General features: G+C 67.5%; 2 protein-coding genes across 2 annotated transcripts; both read right to left on the reverse strand.

The window, feature by feature from the left end:
- Positions 1–1142: 1142 nt before the first annotated feature.
- On the reverse strand, positions 1143–4424 carry LDBPK_030800 (hypothetical protein; the record flags this gene model as incomplete). The annotated part of the gene is made up of 1 exon (XM_003857997.1): positions 1143–4424. One exon carries the CDS (start codon positions 4422–4424, stop codon positions 1143–1145), a length of 3282 nt encoding a protein of 1093 aa, XP_003858045.1.
- An 800-nt stretch (positions 4425–5224) lies between these two features.
- Positions 5225–13924, reverse strand: LDBPK_030810 (hypothetical protein, conserved; the record flags this gene model as incomplete). The annotated part of the gene is made up of 1 exon (XM_003857998.1): positions 5225–13924. The coding sequence occupies one exon, from the start codon at positions 13922–13924 to the stop codon at positions 5225–5227; it is 8700 nt and encodes a 2899-aa protein (XP_003858046.1).
- Between the last annotated feature and the right edge of the window lie 813 nt (positions 13925–14737).

The raw sequence follows: 14737 nt of genomic DNA on the forward strand, positions 1-14737 counted from the left end.
GACAGGGCGTACCTATATATGTATATGTATGGAGGGGGGAGCCAAGAGAACAAGGATGAACACACACACGAGAGATCACGAGCGCGAGCACCAGCACCGCCACCTTCTGCTCAAGCAGAGTGCTGTCTCCGTGCGGATCAGCAAGTGAGGAGAAGAGAAGTGGACGAGCAGATGGCTGTGACAGCCGGTGAAAGCACACCCTGACGGTGTTGTTGATGCAGAGGCTGGTTGCTGTCGCAGTGGAGTGTGCGTGTGTGGTGGTGGTGGTGGGTGTCGAAAGGCGGAGGAGACACCAGCCGGTAATGGCACAGAATCAGCCACGCCGGCAGAGCAGGAAAACGAGCGGCAGAGACTCTGGTCGAGGTAAGGAAGGTGAAAGCGAAGTGGCGAGAGAAAGTAGAGGGAGGGGCGGAGGGTTCCGGAGCATCAACCGGCGCTGCTGGAGGCACGCACACGTGGCCGCATGTGCGCGCTAGCTTATATACATACATCACCACGGTGTGTCCACACCGTCTCGCTGCCATACATCCCACCAGGAGCTCAAACGCCGCGCGAGCCACCCGGCCCTGCCCCACAGCACCCCATCGCGTGGTGCCAAGCAGCCGTAGACGCGCGCGTTACCGCTCGTGGGCCGCCTCAGTCCTCTCGGCACCGCCTCTGCCTCGAACTCCACCCACCCAGCTCATAGCCGCTCCCCCTATCATGTTGGCTGCCACCCCTTGGGTGCATCTCCACCTTCCCTCAGGGCCGCACTCCGGCGCCCGACACCCCAGTGGGCAGTGTGAGAGGTGGGTGGGGGTGGGCGATGCCAGCGTGCAACGCGTGTATATGTGTGTGTGTGTGCGAGAGAGAAGGTGAGAGGCGCAGTGGCCGTCATGAATGGTGGCGCTGCCGGTCGTGGCGACCCTTGCACATCTGGCGGGATGCTGTTGATGAGGAACAGTGAGCAGTTCCTTCTGTGCGTGTGTGTGCGCCCTCACGCGTGTGCACGTGCGCATCTATGCATGTCTATGACGTCTACTGGACACGCAACTGCGCACCAGGGGAGGCACTGCGTGGAGGTTATGTCCCTCCCTCTCGACGGCCGATGATGTCGGCAGCGGCTCAGGGAGGGGTGGTGGTGAAGAGCGGACTGTTGCGTACTAGAAAAATGTGTTCAGCAGGAAGGCGACCCAGAGCACCGCCGTGCGTGTCGCGTAGACCGCCATCAGCACGCACCACAGATATCCGGAGGTGTCCTCGGCGCCATCCGGCAACGCGCCGCCCGGAAGGAAAGCTCTATCCGACGCCGCTGCAGCGAATCGGACGCCGCCGCCGCCGCTCGTCCTCGCGGACGTCGGCGTGAAGTTGGCCACTGTCCACGCGTGAGGAAGGACCACGTCACCGCTACTGGTCCTCCGCTGCGATGGCACGGCGGCCGCCGACCACCACGACGCCGGCTGCGCCAGCCAGAGTAGCTCGACAGTGCGCTCGTCGACGAGTGCTATCTCAACGACGGTCAGCACCAACGCCACAACCACGCACCAGAGCCGCGGCTGAAGCACGACGTGCAGGTAGAGGAAGGCAGGCAGGACTGGGTTAGTGTGGTGGAGCTGTGGGTTCAAGGATGAGGCCAGCTCCCGCCCAGCCGCTGTCGCGCCGCCCTCCACGTAGCGCGGCCGCGCATCAGCTCCCCGCGCTGCTCCACCTCGGGCTCTGCGGGCGCCACTGCTTTTGATGGTGTCGTCGCCGCGCCGCGCACAGAGCACGCAGAAGACGCGCGGCAACACACGCAGTGCGTCGCACAGCCCCTGCATGGCACGCCGCTCGATGCTGTCGAAAGTGCGCGTGAACACGTTGTTTGCCGAGAGGCTGCCCTCCAGCGTGCTGTCTGGAAAGTGCAACTGAAGAGGCGGTGCCCCCAGGGCGCGGCTGACGGCGGCGCCGCCCCCCCGCTGTGCCGCTGCCGGATGATCTCCGCGCAGCGTGAATCCCCCCTGCAGCCAATACTGCTGCTGCCGATGACGCCCCGGCACGTCTGTCGTTGCGCTGAAGGCGAGATTTCCGCCTTCGCTGTTTCGATGCAGCGGGTGGTAGCGGCTCGCACCGCCACCGGGTCCGCGCGGCGACATCAGCATGGTGGCGGGTGGGAACGTATGTTGTGCCTCGCCCAGCGTCCCCCAGCCTCCCGTGCCGGGGAGACTGCTGAGCGTGGCACCGTACGCGGCGTAGGTGGCACCAAGGCCACTGGGCCCAGTGCTTGCGCCAAGGTTCACGCTGTATCTCAGCGAGTCCAGTCGCTGACGGCCGTGTGTGGCGCCGCGGCTACCGCAGAGCACGTTCGTAGCGCTGTAGTCCAGCTCGTCGCTGCCGTACGCCCCTCTGTTCGCCCAGCCACCACCACCAACACCGCCGCCGCCGCCCATTGACATGCTGAGCCAATCGTCGGGGGAGTGGTGCAGGGTCCCCGTGGCGAAGAGCGCTGAGCGGGAGCCGTCGTCCAGTTGGTCACTGTGGCGCGTGCCGCCGCCGAGGACGCTACTGGAGGACGCGGCATCTCGGCGCGCCATGTTCGACGGCCCTCGCGGCCCCCCCAACCCTGCCCCAGTACTGGCGCTGGCGAAGACGGTGCCATCGCTACTGGCGATGCTGTCGTTGCGAAACTCGCCACCGCCGCCCGGTCGTCGACGCTTTCCAGCCTCCCCGCCCCACTTGCTTGCGTGCTCGGCATCTTCGTCTTCCTGCTGCAGCCACCGCCGCCGCTGCGCCATCCAGCATCCCTCTGCCACGGACCACGGCGCCGGCGCGTACCCCGTGATGACGAGCAGGAGGCACAGACACAGGAGCAGGGAGGCGTGGTACACCTGGAAGAGGGTGATGAAGAGGGCAAAGGCCGGGTAGCCCTGCTCCAGCACCGGGAGCACGTGCGCGGCGGCCGCTGCAGCGGCGGTATCATCCGGCGTGGCAGACGCATGGGCGAAGAGTGCGAGCAGCAGCACGGCAGATGCGCCGCTGCCGGCATCGGCGCCGACCACACCGTCGCTGCCGATGTAGGGGGTAGGGAAGGGCACCGTGATTGCGAGAAGCGCTAGCAGTGATACGCCAGCGGCAAGGGCGCCGAGAAAGACGTGCACCCGCTGTAGGTAGCGCAGCGTGGAGAGGAAGCGGCGGCGGTATGTCGCCGCGTCGTACAACCAGTAGCAACCGATGCGCGCCATCGCCGTGCCGCTGGCGTTCGCCGAGGCGGTCACTGCCGTCGTCTCGTCTTGCCGCCGCCCCCCGTCACGACGAGCTCCACTGCTTCGGCCGTAGAGCACGCGCGCCCACCGCCGCGCACGACGGGCGTCCTCCCTTTCCTGAGCATAACGCAGCTCCGCTTCGGCGGCGTACTCGGCCAGCAGGTCGGCATGCCGCGCGTGGTCGATGAAAAGGCCATTGGGCTGCTCGACGTAGCGGTGAGCCCGCAAAGGCGGCCGCCCCCCCCAAGCGTGCGGTTCCACGTTTGCGTCGTCCGTGACCGCTGCCGCGGTCGCGCTGCCCTTCCTGATGGACTCGGGCGTCACACCCGACCCGGAGGAGAGCGATGCGGCTGCCTGTGCCCCTGTCGCGGAGGCCGGCGTCTGCCCTTTTCCGGCACCTGCCGCGGCGCCAACCCATCCGCCTTCTGGTGGATGCGCCCCACCGCCCACGCGTGGGGCAGCGTGGCTCTGCAGGACGTTCACAGATGTCGTGCCGGCACCGCCGCTGCGGATGGATGGGCGGACAACGACGTCGCCGAACACGCGGCCCTCGCCGTGGTTGCGGTCATCTGCCAAACCTGGCGTTTCGGGTCGATCAGTGAGCGCGTCCGTCGGCGCGGATGCTTCGTCTCCGGCGCGCGAGTCCCCCGGCTCCGCCGATGCCGCGCGCGTGGAGGAGTGGCGCACCTTCGCCTGCTTCGCCACGCGCACCGCACTGTTGCTCGCCACGTACCACGCCCGAAGCTCCTCCGGCACGCAGTGCTCGTCCGGCTCGTCGGCGGCAAAGCCGCTTTTCGAGGCGGTGCCCTGTCGCTGCCGTCGCGGATGAGGGGAGGGCACGGCCTCCACGGCCGCGCTTGACAGGGCGCCGCCACTGCCCCGTCCTCCGGTCGACTCACAGCCGGCGGGCGAGAAAACGACGCTGTGTCGGTAGTCCAGAGCGCCGCGCTTGCGGAAGAAGCGATGCTCTTGCAGCTCACGCTGCCGCTGCACCCGCTCCCCGTCGGAGCTCGTGCGCCTGCTGCCGGTCAGCGCACGGCTGGTGGCCGCCTGCTTTCCCGGCGCAGCCTTCCTAAGGCCCTGCGACGTGCGGTAGTCATCATCGCTCTCGTCGGACCCGGTAACGGTTAAGGAGACGCTCTCGGCAAGCAGCGTGGTCGGGTCGCGGTAGCCCGCCGCAGCCGCCCCGGCGCTGGGGTGCCACATGCGGTCCTCTCTCGATGCCTGCGTTGGCGCGGCAGTACAGCTCTACAATGAGGGTGTGGAGGGGGTGAGGGCCACTCAGCACCGATGCGGCGAGTCCGTCTCTCTACGTATGTGCGCCTCTATGGGCTGTGCGCGACAGTGACCGCGATGGTGGTGCCCTGTGGCAGCGATGGCGACGACGGCGCAACGGTGCCCCCTGGTGAGGGCTGACGGACTGGAGGAAGAGAAGAAGCGGGACGAGGAGGTTCAGCGAACAGAGGCGAGGGATGATTTGACCCGGGTGGCTGGCGCATGTGCAAGGGAGGAGGAGGTTGGGACGGACGGGGATGCGTAGGGTGAGGGCCCGCGGAGTGACGGGAGGAGGGGCAGACACTACAGTGCCGGCGCCTGCTCGCACAGGCACATGGATGCTGCTGCTGCTGCTGCTGCTGTCGCCATCGCTTCGCTTCGCTTCGGCTTCGGCGGACGGTTCCCGCGCAGTGTCGACGCCGAGGCGACGTCGCGCGCATACAACGTGGAAGAACGCACGGGCACTCCTGAACTAAGAGCGAGGAGGACGGAGAGGGAGAAGAGGGGGGTGGGGACCGGCAGGGCCGACTGAGGAGGGCCGTTGGTGGCGCCTGCTGCTGCTACAGCTGCTACGAGTGCTGGCACGCGGCCCTGGCACGCTGTTCCTGCTGGATGCGTAACACCTGTGCTTGCAGAAGATTACCGCGGTTGTGCCGCGATGACGGTGAGGACGGCATGGGCACTGCGGCGGCGGTTGTTGGCAGAGGCTGCGCCGTGGGCGGGGGAGCTTGTTATACACCTTTCGTCCTCGCCGGCGCGGTTGCACTGCGCGCTCGCGCGGACATGAACGGCAGCGCAGATGATGCCGGCGCGGCTTCGCTGATCGCAGGCGGGGCGAAGCCGTTGCCCTGAGCAGCGTGAGCATGATTCGGCTCGCGGCCGCTGCCGCCGCGATCGTTGCTGTGGCTGCTGGTAGACGTGCTTGTCAAGCTTACGCACACCCACTCAGCGGTACGAAGGGGCGACCTCGACCGCGGTTGGGTGGCGCGCTGTTTCCAGGCGTCGCGAGGTCCTACGACGGCAACTGTGCCCGCAACCTTGTCTCTCGTACGACCGGACGGTATCAGCTTCCACGTATCATCCACCGCGTCCTTCGCTCCACCGTTGCCGTCGTCGCGCGCATCGGCGGGCTCTCGTGTCGTCGCGGACCATGTGGGAGGAGGGGCACGCAGCTTAGCAGGACTGCTGGACGGCACACCGGCTGCAGCGGCCATCGGCGGTGGTGTTCCGATGGCGGCCGTCGTCTGTGCGGAGCGCGCCGGCAGCGAGACGGCGTAGGAGCTGTTGCCCACGGCAGAGCCCTGCGAGATGTCAGTCGCCCCCAAGCGGCTACCATCTACCGGCGCCGCTGCCCATGCCTCGGCACGGTTGGCCTGCTGATGCGCACGCAGCGCTGCAGCCATCGCCGCCTGCACTTCGGCGGATGCACGAGGAGGGAGGAGGCCCGACGAACCTGACGGCACCGCTCTGCCCTCTCGCAGTTCGTCAGCGAAAGCGAACGCCACGGAGCTGCGCCCCGTCGTGTAGCGTGTCGTCGCAGTGCACGCAGAGGTGTCGTCGCGCTGCGTGTCGAGTACCGGCCGCGCCTTGCGTATTGGCGCGCACTGGTAGACTCGGGCTGCTTCTAAAGGTGCTCCCGATGAGATGCGGTGCGGCACGCGTGCACGTTGCTCGCCGCTGTGCCAATCTCCGGTTATTCTCGCGTGCCCCCACGCCTCGTCTTCGAGCAATGACGACGATGACGATGACCGCGTGTGCAGAGACGACGGCAGCGACGGCGACAGCAGCGACGAGGACGCCGTTGTCGTCGAGGAGCCGAGGTTGCGCGTGGAGGGGCGTGACGCGGCGTATCGCATGAAGGGGCCCGACAGTGATCGGTGCCCAGCAGCCTGCGCAAGCGGTGCGGCATCACGCCGCGCCGCCGTCCGTGCTGCCGCGGTGAGACCCTCTACCAAGGAAGCCGAGGAGGTGGCGGTCGCCGCGCCGCGCATCGATGACTGCTGCTGCTGCTGCTGCAAGGCGCCAAACTGCCGCACCCACTCCAGCACAAATCCCATCACCGGGTCCCGCACGAGCGGCCGTGGCGGCGTAGTGCAGCGCGAGGCAGAGGTCGCGGGAGTCGCAATGGGCGGGGGCTGCGACGGCGACGGTGCTCTGAATCTCGACGTGGCGGTCTCTGTCGTCCCCACGTCCTCGCGCCGTGGTCCATCGGCGACCGCGTTGACCACCGGTCGTGGCGACAGAGCAAGCTGGGATTCAGCCGTGGGGATCGCGGCCGCGGACGGTGAGGGCAGTGCGACGGCTGCTGCCGGTGTTGTCGACGTCCTTTGCTCTGCGGCGACATTCAATACCTCTCGGAGAAGTTCGTGGGCGCGACGCTGCTCCTCCTCACGGTCAGCTAGACTGGCGCGCTGCAGCCGCTCCTGGTCGAGCAGCGCTGACTGGAACAGACGTATTAGCGTGAACTGCGGTGCGTCGTGCGAGGTTGTGCGACCTGCTGGGGTCGCCGTGTCTTCCACATGCGCACAAGGCGAATCAACGGAAGCCGCTGCTGGCAGCGGCACGACGGCTGGGAGAGGGGGTGCTGGTACAGCCAGCGACGGCAGGCCGCCGCCATCGGTGGCTGGCACAGCAACAGACGTGTGCTCGCCGGCCATCTCTGCATCCGCTACAGTTGGCGCTGGCAGCTCTGCCCTCGTCTCCGTCACAACCAAAGGGCTCTCGGCCTCCACAATGATGTCCCTGCGGTCCTCGAGCGCCATCCATCGGCTGGGGAGTTGCTCCTGTTGGATTGGCGGGTATGGTGGCGGGCAGTGCAGCTGCTGCTGCCAGTCGTACGCGGGCACGGCAGCGGCGGGGATGCGCGACGTTATCATGTGGCGCACGACAGGACTGAGGTCGACCACGACGCGCACTTCCTGCGGTGTTGGCTCTGCTGCCCGCGGCGCCGCAGGGCTGGTGGCGTCGCGGTTGTCGCCACGTGGTGGCGGCAGGACCACCGTCGCCGTCGCCGTGATCGCGTTTGCCTCCCTCTCCGCATTTCCCACGGCTTTCGGCTGCGGTGTCGCTTGCTGTCGCGGCGCTGTCTCTGGCGGCGCAGGGTCGTCTTGCAGCCACGCGGTGGACGAGGTGCGAGGGACAGATACGTGCTCGCGAGGATCGACCTCCGCCGCCGAAGATGCATCCATGGGTGGAGCCGGAGCAGCCGTCGTCGTCATCGTACTGGTGGCGGTGACAGTGACGTCGGAGGAGGAGGTGGTGGCGGCTTGGCGCAATTTCTTGTCGTGACAAGAGCGCTCTAGAGCGGCGTGCACGACGTCTTCCAGTGCTGCCTCCGCGAGCGCGCAAGCGAGCTCGGCGTCCAACCGCCGCTGTTGCGACTTCGTCCGCTGCGGATGCGCATTCTCCTCCTTGGCAGGTCCAGAGGCGATCTCTACCCGCGCCTCAAGACAGCCGACCAGCATGAGGCGTAGTATCTCGTGCTCCATGGCAGCCATCACCTGCTGCACCGGGTCTTCGTGCGCCCCTCGTGCCTGCACCTCAAGCACACTCAGCACCGTTGTATCCACGAGCTCGCGAACGAGTGCGGCGCCCCGCACAGTGGCATCCGGCTCCGTCACCCTGCCGATAGATGCGTTGCCAAGTGCGCTGGCGGTGCCGAGAGATGGCGGCGCGATGAAGCATGCTCGGATCGCCGACAGCCGCCGGCGCGCCTCCGTCAGTGCCCGCGCTTCTGCAGCCATGCGCGGCGAAACATGCACGCTGCCTCCCCGCAGCGCCGGGTCGCCATAGCCGAGCTCCTGCTCGCGGTAGCGCACCGCCGCAGCAGTGCTGGCTGGGTGGGGCGTTGCCACGACAACCGCAGACACCGCGTCGTCCTCCTCTCCTCGACCGCGCCGGCGACGCTCTTGGGCGATGGAGACCGCCTCCAGCACGCCGGTGTCTTCGGCCGCGAGCGCCTGCGCGTGGCTCTCCACCTCGCGCTCCGCGGCAGCATAGCGGGCCCACGCACGTGCGTAGTCACTCATCATAACCAGCGGCACCGGCGCCACGTCGAGGTTGCTTGGCAGCGCACCGTCACCGTCATCTCCGACGGCGCAGCTGTCGGTGGCGTTGATCAGAACCTCGGCTGGGGCGCCAAAGAAGGCGCTGTCGCAGGGAGGGAGGGAGCCCGCGACATTTAAGACGGCGCGCCCGTCCGTGTCGCCTGTTGATCCGTCGTTCTGCACCGGCGACAAGCCTGGCGAAGCCGTTTGGCGGAGTTCTCTGACGACGCCGGCGCGGTGATACAGCGCCGCTCGTAGCTGCGCATCCACCGCCTGCGGGATGCGTGGCACCGGTGAGGCCGCTGCGCCAGCGATGCGCGTCGCGCACGTGACTGCTGCCACTTCACCAGCAGGTTGGCTCAGCACCACATGCAGCCGCCCAACCGATGGCTTGCCCGCCGTCACCCCGGCAGCATCGTCCGCTTCCTGATGCGGGCCCGTCCCGCCATGAGCGCCTTGGTCATCCATGCGCATCGCCTCTGACCACATACCTCTGTATTGTGCTGGTTCTGGCACGACGCCGCGGCCGTCCATCACATCACCATGCGGGGCGACGGACGACGGGTATGCAGTGGAGGACGCGGCCGCGTTCGGCGCTGGTGCTCCCCACGCACCGTGCAGAGGACGCGCGTGCGAGGGCGCTGTGCCGGCCTCGCTGGAGAGCTCGCTCACGACCTCCGTGTCGAAGCGGCGAAGGAGGGGGCGCCTGCTGCGGTCGGCGACGTCGCCGCTTCCTCCGCCAACGGTGGCGTGCGGTGATGTGCGTCGCCCACGTCGGCCCGCGGAGGACCTGGGGCCCTTCCCAACGCGGCCTCTCCCTTTTTGACCGCCACGGCCACGCCCGCTGCCGCTCCGCCGCGACTCTGCGCTTCTCCTCCCAACGGCCTTTTCGCCGTCGGGGGTGCGCGCGTGCCGTGTGGCGGCCGCGGACGACGGCGACGCCGACAACGCTCTGCGCGGGGCAGCCTGGTTGAGTCGCTCCACTGCCACCGCACCGGTGTCGGAGGAGGACGGTGCGTGGGGAAGGCGAGGCCGGCGGGGCACGACACCATAGAGGCGTGTCCCCTCCGCCAGTCCGGCATCACGCGCGGCGGCGGCAGCGCGTACGTCCGACAACTCGGCCTCCAGCGCAGCCACGCCGAGATGCTGGCGCGTAGACATATCATCCTCAGGAGGGAGGCGCACGTGCAGAGGGAGCGTCATGCGCCCCTGTGTCCGCGGCTGTCGCGGCGGTGGTCCAGCATCGCCGCCGTACACGGCACGCAGCATCGCTGGTGTGTTCATGGGAGGTCCCGCACTGGCAACCGCTGCTCCTGCTGGTGTGTTAGCCGCCGGTGTTGGCACAAGAGTTGATGCAGACGGGGCCACCGATAGCGTGCCGGTAGCGGTGCGGTGCTGTTCTCCTCTCCTGCCAACTGCTGTCGGCGCCGCAGCTGGAGGTGAGGGCCGCATGGTGCTGCGCGCGCTCGGCGCTCGCCCACCGTCGCTGTCGGTGTTTGGATGTGACGGCGACGGGAGCGTGCTCCGTGACGGTGACGCGGATAGCGACGACACTGAGGAAAACCCCAGATGCGCTGCACTGCTTGCAGGCTGCGGTGGGATCAGATGCTCCGCGGTGGGAATGCCCGCATCGAGTGGACTCATCCTCGATGCGACGCCGACGACAGGCAGACACACGGATGGGCGAGGGGGTGTGTTGACCGCGGCAGAAGCGACCGTTGCTGCTGCGGTTACGCCCTCAGCGCGTGTTGCTTTATGCGTCCTTCCAGCGTCACTGGTGCCACTATCATCAGGGCTGTGTGCCGCCGCCAGTGAGGGTGTTGGGCTGCCAACGACCCGCTTGCTCTTGCTCCCTCCGCTTGCCGCACTCTCGAAGTGCACGCGCGGCTGCTGCCGTCGATGTTTCTGCATGGCTCTGGAGGTTACCGCCACCCCAGCTGGCTCTTCCATTTCCGCTTGTCCGCCTCTTCGAAGACCCTCTGCCGTCGCGTAGCTCTTCATGACGTCCACGGCGCCTGCGAGCATGTGCTTCGTCGTCTGCTCATGCTGAGCTTGCTGGCGCTGCGCTGCTGCCGCTTGCGAGGCGGCCAGCTTCTGGACGAGAGATTCCTGCTGCTGCTGTTGCAAGCGACACTCGCGCTGCAGCAGGTGGACTGTCTCGCGATGGTGACGTAGCATCTTGTGCTGCTGGCTCTGGAGGAGCTCGGCATAATGCCGCCGCTCCTGCTGGCGCTGACGGCGCTCCTCTTGAAGCTGGCGGTCGTACATGGTACGGAGACGGTCCAGCTCGCTGACGTAGTGGCGCGTCTCCCGCTCTGCTAGTTCGCGCAGCGCGACCTCGTATGGCTCTCGCGGCGCCGCGGCGTCGTTGCCCGTCGTGGGCGCTGGAGTTTGAGGCACAGCGTACAGCGTGGGCCGTGCCACGACGGCGTGGAAAGGTGGTAGTGGCCGTGAAGGGTCCGCTGCGGCACCGCGAAGGCCGCTGACGGCCTTCAACGCATGCGCCGCCGGCCGCGGTAGGGATGCAAACAGCAACTGTTGATCCTCCTCGTGCTGCACCTGCACATTGTGTGTCTCTGCGGCTGCCGATGGATTTGTCTGCGCCCCTCCTCCGCTCGCACCGGTGCTGAACTCCAACGGCGACGGTTGCCGAGCAGCCGCAGAGGACACGGTCGGCGACGCCAGGCGTGCTCGCACGGCAGCGCGTGCCGGCGCGCTCATGCAGCTCACATCGCGACAGACTCGCTCCAGAAGACGGCGCTGACGGCTCAACTCGTCCTGCAGCTCGGCAGGGACGGCGGGCATCGCCGCGACGATGCGCTGCACCAGAGCGGTCTGCGCTGCCACATCCAGCGATGCGGAGGACAACCGGTGTGGGCGGCGTGGGTGCACATCTGACGGAGACCCGCCTGTAACGCTGCTGCTGCTGCGTTTTTTTTGCCGCCCTGCGTGCCGTCGACCAACGCCGTCGTCGGGCACCGTATCCACCGCAGCTGCGACGACTCGCTTGGCATCACGTGCGTGGCGGCTGCTGACCGCAAGCCACGTGGCAGCAGCATCGGGGGAGCTGAGGCTGTACCGCAGGAGGTCTTGCACCTCCGTCGGGGTGAGCCCGAGCTCAGCTGCCGCCGTCGCCCACGTCGGGCCGGAGCGGAGGAGCGCCTCGCGCTTCAGCGCAGCTGGCGAGGGGCCGCACGACGCAGGTGGCGCGCTACGCGAACGACGATCATGGCTGCCCTCTGTAGTCTCACATCGCTCTTTACCTCTTATGCCTACCTCTGCGCCTCGACGGCGGGGGCCGGTGGGGTCGTACCCGGCATCGTCGCCATCGGTGTACGCGCCATCGTCGTCGTCCGAGACGGTCGACGAGGTGCACGAGCGGGGGGCCGTCTCTAGCAGACGCCGGGCATAGCTCGCGGGGTCAAAGTCTGCTTGCCCACGTTGCCGCCTGTGTTTTCGGTGCCCCCGCGCTGGGGCGGCGGTGCACCGTCCATCGAGAGCGTCGACGATCTCCGTTAGGGAGGCGGTGGCCCAGTACTCGGAGCTGGCGCGACGAAGCCCTACCATGCGGTTCCTGCGAGCGCTACCGTGCCGCTTGCTGTGCTTCATTGCTGCGCTGCTGCTGCTGCTGGTTGCAGTCGATGAGGCTGACGAGGCAGCGACGGAGATGTCACAGGGGGAGCAGCTCTCCGGCCCTTGAGTGCTGTTGGACGATGCTGCGGCAGGGCTGTGTGCCTTCGCCTCCGGTGGTGTCGCTCCGGCCGCCGCCGCGGCGGTCCCTCGGCGATGTCCGTGCGCGTGCAGACGTCGCTGCACATCTTTCAGGTCTCGTAAGACTGCTGCGCTCTCGGCTGCTGGCGACAGCACCGGTGGAAAACTCGCAAGAGGGGGCGAGGTCGAGAGGGCTGTCGTGGGAGGTGACGCCGACGAGGCACCGGCGCGTGCGCCCGCGATGTCGCGGCTGCGTTTTGGCGATGCGGCACGTCTTTGGCGCTCCGCGGCGCCAGTGGCAGTCGCGGCTGTGCCCTTCACAGCCGCCTCGGCGTCGGCCTCGGCTTTCAGAAACTCGACCACTGCTGCGGGCAGCGCCGCAGCCGTCCTTATCCGATTTGGTGCCCTCGAGGAGACAGCGCTCGCGTGTCCGTGATTTGTGGCAGCGCCAGCACCAGCGTGATCGAAGGCGCGTGCCACAACACGCGGCTCTGTCGTCGGCCGCCACAGACCCTCCCGGGCCTCTGCATCTAGACTTCTCATTCTGCCCGCGGCGTCCCGCTCGTCCACCGTGCAGGGACTGTCGTGTAGCAGGCGCGCGCGCTCTACCGCCAATGCCGACTGCGCGGCCGACTGCGTAGCTGCTCTTGCCTGCGTTGGCGCGACGGCGACGACGTCCGCCAACGTCTCCGCTAGCTCGCCATCGTCTCCGCCCGCCAGCGACACCTCTTGCATCAACGCCGATGCAGGAGCCACGGGTGGAAGTGGCTGGAGTCGCAAGGCTTGTTGGTGAAGCGGCGCCAGCGCAGAGGCCGCGGCTTCACCGCCATCTTCGCTATCGTCGGGGCCATCCTCCGTTCGACCAGTGACAGCGAGACGCTGCGCTCGGCGTTCACTCGGCACCACCGCTACCACGATTGAGTCGCCCCCACCCACGGCCACTCCTGTGGCTGCTGCCGCCGCTGCCGTCTGCTGCTGCTGCGAGCTAGATCCAGTCGCAAACTGCTCATCCAGGACGGCGTCGACGAGTGATTGGTACGGCGATGCGACTGACGACGACACCTGCTTCGCCGCCGTTGCGAGGCGGCGTGCAGCCCCGGAGGGTGGTGGCCGCTTCTGCTGCTGTGATGACGGCGTGCGAGCCGCTGACGTGCAGCGCCCGCCAGCAGAAGGCGCTGCATTGCCCCTCGGCGGCGGCACTGGATCTCTTCCAAGTGACGGTGGCGATGACGAGGGTGGTGGTGGTGGTGGTGCAGGCTTCGGCGGCGACGGAGTGGCTCGACTTGCCGCGGCTGTCGCTGTCCGGGAGCGCTGTGGCGGGTGCCTTTTAGTCGGTGCCAGAAGTGCCGAGGGGGTGGCTGCTGCAGGATGTGCCGCGGCCGAACCGCGAGGACTGCGACCCCGCGCAATGGCGGCGGTCGTTGCGGCGAGGGGCCGCTTGCGCCGGCGTGTCATGGGTGAGGCGGGCAGGGGCAGCGGGAGTGAAGCGTCTTGTTGCTCGGCGACCGGTGCTTCTTGTGAGCAGTGCTGCAGCTGCGGCTTCTCATCAACTGACGAGACCAGTGGCGGGGGCAACAGTGACAAGGGCCGCGGCGCGGGTGCTGGCGCATCAACAACAGCCGAGGTTGTTTCTTCAGCACCATCAGCGATGGAGGTCATGGCACCTGCTTCCATGCGTATGTGTGCGTGGAGGAGACTGTGTTCTTCGACTCGGTGCCGATCTCCCTTCCCCTCTTTCTGTGTCCTTCAGCGAGGAAGCGCCAGGTGGTAGTTACAGCTATAAGCTCGCAGGCAAGTGTACGCACGCGATGGGCGTAGAGGATGCTGGTGAGGGGTGGAGGGGGGAAGAGAGAGGGAGGAGGGGAGGGGAGTGGCGGGCACAAAGGCGAACGTGTGCCAGGAATGTGCAGTAGTGCGAGAAGGTGCGTGCGCGGGGGTGCAGCAGTGGGGGAGGGGGTGACGCCGCTGTGCTCCCCGCCACCGTCTCACTCGTCCGCTGCGACGGTTGTGGGGGAGGGGGAGGAGGGTTCTATGACTCCGTCTGCACTCTTGACGCTCGCGCGTGTGTCTGCGTGTGCGAGCGCATGCGACTCTCTCTGCGTGCGTGAGCGTGCTTGTGCATGTCAGTGAAATAGACGCACGAGGGGTCGTTAGGCGTCGCTGCGCGCCACCATCTGGCAAGCGACAGGCAAAGCAAGCATGTAAAAGCGGCAGCGGCGAGTTGCAGGCAGGACCGCCAGTGCGTGCGTGTGTGTGTGTGTGTGTAGGAGGGGTGGCCGCCGGCGGCCGTCCCTTGCGCACGCCGCCCAACCCTTTCGCCTGCCTAGGGGCCACGCACACACGCACACACCCTCTCACCGCTTCGCGCCTCCGCGCCTGCTATCACAGACCGCGATGGATGTATGCAGGCGGAGGAGGAGGCGGCGGAGGATGGGCTCAGCCGACTACTTGCCCTTCCGAAGCTTGCCGGGCGACGCCGCCAACGTT

The sequence above is a fragment of the Leishmania donovani genome, chromosome 3 (assembly GCF_000227135.1).
Source record: "Leishmania donovani BPK282A1 complete genome, chromosome 3".
Lineage (NCBI taxonomy): Eukaryota > Euglenozoa > Kinetoplastea > Trypanosomatida > Trypanosomatidae > Leishmania > Leishmania donovani.